At 33.4% G+C, this 7,548-nt stretch overlaps 1 protein-coding gene across 1 annotated transcript in view; it reads left to right on the top strand.

Annotated features, from left to right (window-relative positions):
* The window catches only part of LOC110093421, a 6,532-nt gene extending 2,700 nt beyond the window's left edge, over nt 1-3,832 (top strand). Inside the window, exon 2 of the mRNA XM_028698065.1 lies at nt 3,202-3,832. Coding sequence (XP_028553898.1) covers nt 3,202-3,832 — 631 coding nt within the window. The remainder of the gene's footprint in view (nt 1-3,201) is intronic.
* The last annotated feature ends 3,716 nt before the right edge of the window (nt 3,833-7,548 follow it).

Raw genomic sequence — 7,548 nt, 5'->3', positions numbered from 1 at the left:
TTTCCTACGATGTAATTAACTACGAGGGCTTGCGCTCGTAGGAGATTTGGAAACCCAGATTTAATTTTTCAAAATAAACATTTCAAAACACTCAATTAATTCTCTTTGGGAAATCAAATACAATGATTATTATCGTCATTTTCAAACGATCGATAATGATTGATATTTTCTTTCTTCGGAGAGATATATCAATTATTATCGTAATTTTGATTATGAAATTAATAATCTTTAATCCATATTAGCTCAGCCAAATACTCGATTAAATCCTATTTTGATCTTTCGAGGTCAAATACGATTCTTCTTGGATTTGACTACGATAATAAGGATAAAGTTAAAGTTTTGTAATCTGAACCAATCAGTGAATGATATCTTCGCCTTTTTGAGATGATATATTATTCCTAATCCTGAGTTCCATTACAGAATTAAAATTTAAAATTTAATATTCCCAAAGATAATTAAATATTTTGCAAAAATATATATACTTAAATATATTTTTTTTAATCAAAACAAATTCAACATATCCTTAGAAACACAATAATCCTAAAGCAAGCGATAGGTTAACATCACACCCCTTCTATCTCTCATCATATATTTTAAATTTAGCAGACATGATTATCCATTACATTTAAAATTTGATAACTTTTAGAGATTTTAGGAATAAACACACGTAAAACCTAACACTAAGACACCTCACACCTTTATCATGGAATCAAAACACAACCTATAATATCTTGCACCACTTGATAACCTCTAAGTATTATACTCAAACACTCTTTTCATGTATTCCATATTGGTATATATCACCATGGTCATTATAAGGTTAATCCCAAGCCAGAGAAGGTAGGGTAGTTCCATCACTAGGCCTATCACTAGCTCCAGCACCATCTCCTACTCACCATGCATAAGACTACGACTACATAGTGGAGCGACTGGATTGCCAAGAGATACAATCAACTATATAGTATTTAGAGTCTACTCTGTATTAGGATTGTCTTCACCAATTGCATGAGATTTTATAAATACATTATAAGCTAGATCTATAGTAGGACTAGAAGATACAACATATGTATAAGTAGTAACATGGTCTAATCCAACAGCACCACCAGTAGATCCGACAATAACAAGAAGCTGATCAAGCCTAGTTTAGTCACCAATTTTTTGCCCTTCACTAGTATTTCTAGCCACCATTACCACTACCACCATCACCTAATTAAGGTCCTTTCTACTTTTGAGTGATACATGTTATGCTGTAATTATCTTATTCTGCTGCATTATCTTGTGTTGTCTTATATCTTTATGAGATTGACTTTATTTTACTTCTTTTTGGTGATGTCCAAAAGGGAAGTAAAATGTCGGTAGAATGTATCTTTGTTATGTTTAGTATAGTTTTTTTATATTTTCTCTTGTGCTTATTGTGTTTTATAAAAAAAGAAAAAAAAAAACTCTCTTTGCTTTAACAAGAAACCTGTTAAGGGGGGGGGATGAGGAGATAAAAAAACTAACTTAAAAATGTGACCAAAAATGTTTGTCATCATAAAAAGGTGGACATTATTACAATCCATGATCTTGAGTTTATGATTTTCAAGATGAAAAATATTATTAGAATTCTACTTTATTTTTCCTGATATCATTAAATATTTATTTTGTGCATACTAGCATTTTAGGTACATTATATATTGTGTAAAAGGATCGACTCATAACTAGGTAGAATAGGTTTGATGTTTTTGTTAGAGTCTCTAATTTGATTTATTTAGTTTTTATATTTCTTGAGTCAAAAATCCTATTAAAGGTGTATTCTAACTTAGCAACTGTGCACACACACACACCGAGGAGGAAAATTAAGTATTTTAATTTCTATGAAGATCATCCCATATGACATGTATCATACTGTATGATATGATTAAAATAGAAATTAATTAAATCATTTACTAATTTCTATTAATCATATTATATGATCTAAATCATAGAGGAAGATAAGAAGAAATAAAAAAACCTACCACCAATTACAAATTAGGCAATATTTTAAAATTAAAAAAAGAACTAATCATACTATACGACTTCTATGGTTGTATGATGTCAGTAAATATTTCCTAAACTAATCCTATAATTAAGAAAACAAATTTGGATTAATTAACATTTCACTTCAAAGAATATGATTACTTAATTTGTATAATGTGACCCAAATTTCTCTTAGGATGATAATTAATCACCATTGATCGTTCTGGGGATGAAAATCCTATTCAATTGAATCAATCATACTATATAACCTTGACATTAAATTGGCTGAACAATTCCAAATTTATCATATGGTTCTAACATGATATATTGAACTAATGATATTGTACAATCACATATCATGCTACACAATAAAAAATAACAGAATAAAAAATTTAGGATTTTTTTGGAAGCCATGTTTTAAATTCTCTTAATAGATTTTAAAGAAGTCTTTTGGTTGTTGGAAGATTTCTTTAAGAGTGCTTTGAGAGGTTATCACCTTGAAAGATTTTGGGGTTTGGAGATGGAGATTTAGAAGTTGTGTGTAAGGGAGAAATAATTTGAGGAGATTTCATGAGGTTGCTCTAAGGAAGCTTATACCTTAGTCTGTTCGTATATTTAGATGATCTTTTGGGTTGCTCTAGGATGAAAATATTCAAGACTGAAGATTATCGGGTTCTCTATCTCATGAAAAGGGTGAAAAGGATTTTAGGTTCTCTAGCTCACGAGGAGGGTGAAAAAGATTTTACTAGTCTTTAAAACCAAGTTGGTGAAAGAGATTTTGTAAGGGCTTATCTACCTTGCTATGGGGGATAAAAGAGAGTCACAAAACAGTTTAGTGCAATGCTTGGAGTGGAGGACTTCAAGGAATGGATGGAGGTTATAGTTTGATCGAACCACTGAAATCTAGTGTGCTCGTTCTTTACATTTTCTTGATTTTTGCATTTTACTATCCCCAATTTATTCTTGCATTTTAATTTATTATAAATTTACTTTCCAATAATCAAAGTTGTGATCTTGGGGATTTTATATTTTGTAATTTACTTTCCCTCACTGAAATTTTAAGTAAACTGAGATCTTGGGGATTTTATATCCCAGTTTTAAGCTCGCTTGTTGATTGTTTTCAGCAACTGAGAAGTTTATCCAATACTAACCATGATTATGCAAAAATTTATTGCACGGTTGTTATTTTTCCTGGAACCGTAGGAATGATAAGAAGCATTGTAACCCGTCTATTCCTGTATCTGTTCTTGCTGCCAATGTTCTTTACACAGCTACAAGCAAATATCCTCTTCTAGTTAACTGGGATGCTAACCTCCTCCGTGAGTCTGAAACCACTTGGCATCCCCCACCACTAGATTGGATCAAAATTAATGTTGATGTAGCTTTAATGGATTCTAATTTAGCCAGTGTTGGTGGTGTGGCTCGGGACTCTAAAGGAACTTTACTACTAGCTTTTGGAAAGAAAAAATTGCATTGGGACATCAATCAACTTGAACTGGAAGCCATATTCACTTTGAAGCATTTCATTCAAAACTGGAAATATGACTGTAAAGGATTAATAATTGAAGGAGACAATTACAATACCATCAAGTTCCTACGGAATTCGGTTGTGAACTATTCTGCTATAGGCAAGATCTCCGAGCAGATTTCATTTCTCCAAGACTTCAATAAGGTAATTTTTCACCACATACCTCATAATTTTAACAGAGTTGCTAACTTGTGTGCAACTTTAGCTCTTCAGAATAATTTTTTCTTTAACTCCATTTATGCTCCTGATATTCCTTCTTCACTAACTTGTCTTCTGAAGAACGAATATGAGGCTTGCTTATCTTGATTAGTTTGTAATCTCTTTTCCTTTTTGCTTTTAATGCAAGTTTGCAATTTTCAAAAAAAAAAAAAAACAATAATCAAAGTTGTGAACATTGTGAGGAAAGAAGAATAAGCCCGAATGTGATATTTAGTGCAGCATCCTAGAGATCTTCCCCTTCAAGTAAAAGTCACCATAAATGGGTTCCAAAGAAGGTCTCAATTGATAAAAAGCCCGACAATCGACAACTTAGAGAATTCTCCAGGAGATCCCATCATTCACCGATTCCATCTAGGGAAGAGGTAAGCTTCGATTGCAACACAAGGATCAAAAAAATCTTCCTGACAAATAATGAACTGGAAATCCAAATACAAGAGGAGGAAGAGGATAAAGAAGATACCATAGATGTTGAAGTGGTGTGTATAGTAAGGTACGATGGTGATGAAGATGATGATGATGATGATGGGCAACCTCCACCACCCATATGGATATACCAACACACTATGAGGTTGGATCAATCACTAGTAGAGGTGGCTACTCTTCAGAAGAAATAGGATAAGAGCCTAAAGAAAACCCCTTCATTACTAGATTTGTCACTCTTGTAGATATGTGAAGTAAAATGATAGATAAATCTCTTAGTTAAATAATAAAATGACTAAAATGATGGCTTAGATGGTGGTGATGATGTAGATGATACAAAGAACTACTAAAGTAGGTCGCATGCCCACTTTGCCTTTCAATCCTCCAAACCTTCAAATACCTCAAGTTTTAGGAGTATGAGACACCCTTAAAGGCAAAAGTGAGGTCAATAACCTAATTTGTCAGCCTACACCACATAATATAGTAAGTACCTTTGAGCCTGTGATGGATGTATAACATGAGGGAATAATTAATGAGAAGATCAAGGCTATTATAACCATTGATAAAAAAAAAAAAAGTTAATATGTTAAGGTTGCCCATACCTGGAAGAATATAACCAGGTTCCATATTTTAAGGGGTACTCTGTTCTAAAACTTCACACCTTCAGCGGCAATAGTAACCACAAGTAGCACCTGGCATAATTTAAAGGTACTTTTGGCAATATAGGGGGTAACAATGACTTACTCTTCCAACAGTTGATCAATAGTTTAACTTTAACTAATTTTAAAAAGTATGTTGAACATCCAAATGATTCTATGAAAACATTTGTAGAATTGGAAACCATATTTATAAAGCGGTTCACAAGCAAAACTGAGAAGACAACTATTACTGACCTCACCTTGGAGAAATAGAAGAAATATGAGTCAATAAGAAAATATATAACCTGTTGGCGTAAATTGAGTAAGAGATATGAATAGTAATACAAGGAGAAGCATGGTGTACATATACTAATAGGAAATATCAATGATAAGATGCAACCATTCATATGCATGGAATCTATCACCAAATTTTAGGATCTACTGGATAGAATGGCTAAAGTTAATAAGTTGAACTTGTTGAAATCTAAAAGCCACTATGATAAGCCCAAGAAGGCTAAAGCCTTGGATGCAAGAAAAAGTGAAGCATGCTCCATGTTCTTTTATAGGACTAATAAGAGAAGACAAGTGGTGAATAATATTGGCAAAGGCAAATGACAATTTATAATATAGATAAAGGTAAGCAACTGATATAATATGAGAATAAGACAAAATAGGCACTACAACCCTAACCCCCAGCCAAAGCTGATATTGGGGGGAAACGATAAGCCTCAAAATTTTCCTGGTGGGGGAGAATGCCCATGTCAAATAATGGGAGCTAGTGATCGAACATTCCCATCCCTCAAATAAAAGATGAAAAAAAGAATATATGTTTAAAAGGGAAAGTGTCACCAAGGTGTTTAGATAGACACTGAAAGTGGGTCTAGAACTACCTAAATGCAAGAGACCTAAAGAGTCTGATCATACTGGCGACCCAAATTATTTCTCATATCATTGGGTAACTAGCCATCCTATCTAAGACTGCCACATCATTAATGACTCGCTAGAAAGATAATATAGAGAGGCAGAATTCAAATTATCAGATAATGTGCTAGTTCACCTTAGAAAAGAATCAACTTGGGTTGTTATGTACTCTGCCATACCCCTACCAAAGGAAGAAAAGAAAAAGAGTTAGCTCAAGATGAGAAATGGGAGACTACGGTCTCCAAGAAGATAGTGAAGATGTTAAAATAGCAAGAAGGAATTCCTCTGTTGAGTGGAAATCTTTTATTAAGCCAATGTTGGAAGTAAAAGGGTTGTATGTTGAAGTTACATCTACTTCCAAACAACACCCTAGCCAAGTTAGCTCATTAAATTTTGGTAAAGTAAAATCCTCCAAAAAGAAAACCAAGCTGAAGATGCTCATGGAGAAAAAGGCAGCCACTAAAAAGGCTATTAATAGTTTGGATGATTATTAACAAACTGTCAAGCATTCTATTAAGCTCACTGACTTTAAGTTAGAGCATAAAATAGATGAAGTAGAAAAAGCATATGAAGATTCATTTTTTCTGAAAATATGCAAGGTGATCTCTATGACATTAAATATATTGACAAAAGAAGAACATGCTGAAGAATTGGCTTCTAAGTCCTATCTGATGGTGTGCAGATAGATTATAGATCAAAGGAAGATTTGAGTTTTTTAAATGAGGATGAATCAAAGCTTTACATAGCATCGCAGATGGACCTTATATAATTGGGTGGTAATTTAGAATCAATAGATGAATCTCCTAAAGCAATAATGACAACTTTGAAGAAATTTCTTTTCTAAATGAGTTTGAATCAGATGAAGTGGCCCAAGTGTAGTTAAGAAGTGCCAAGATACTGTCATCTCCAATGAAGAAGGGGGTCTCCAATAAAGATAACAGATAGGAGATAGTGTTAAACGAATGTATTATCCCTAAAGACACTAAGAAGAGTGGCACTTCAGAGAAATGAATAGATTACAATATCTTATCTCACTTGAGAAAAATTCCTATGCAAATCAGCATATACGATGCTCTGCTAATGTTTGAAGATATTTGAGAAACTTTGATCCAGGCTCTCAAAAATCTTGAAAGATATAAAGCATGTTTTATTGAGCATTGCATGAATGAGATCTTACAAGCTCATAATGAGCCAATCATCACTTTTGTTGATGATGATTTGATGCTTGGGGTGGCAGATCATAATCTCTCGTTGTATATTATTATAGAGAGTGAAGACATCATAATCAGCCAGATACTGATTGATCTTGGGCCCTCCATCAATCTCATAATCCTAAAATCACTAGGATCATTGTGCCTTGCTGTGCAACATCTTAGGCAAGATAAGTTAATGGTGTATGGCTTCGGTAAGAAGAGGAAGAAGACTATGAGATCCTCGTTCTGCTATTCTTATGCAAATAACTCTATACAATGGTCAAGTTTCATGTGATCGATGTGAACACCTCATTTAAGGATCTTCTAGGTCTCCCTTGTCCATATGAATATGGTATTATCCAATTGACTCTACATCAGTGTATGAAGTACCTAAAAGAAGGAGATGATTTTAGGATCTTTAAAGACATCTAGCCCTTTGCAATTCTTGAGTTAAAGATATATGAGGATGAAAAGTATGTCATCCTAAAATATCCAAAGTCATCAAGATCTTATGAAGCTAAAGCATCTAGTTTAAAAATTACAAAGCAAACTTGGAAAGAAGGATAGAAGAAGCGAAGGGGAAGAAAAAAGGCAATGCCGACTCCTCTCAAAGCGGTCATTACTTCAAAAC

Source organism: Dendrobium catenatum, unplaced genomic scaffold, assembly GCF_001605985.2.
Source record: "Dendrobium catenatum unplaced genomic scaffold, ASM160598v2 fragScaff_scaffold_1038, whole genome shotgun sequence".
Lineage (NCBI taxonomy): Eukaryota > Viridiplantae > Streptophyta > Magnoliopsida > Asparagales > Orchidaceae > Dendrobium > Dendrobium catenatum.
The sequence above is the reverse complement of the archived record's forward strand: the minus strand, read 5'-3'. Positions and strand labels throughout refer to the sequence as shown.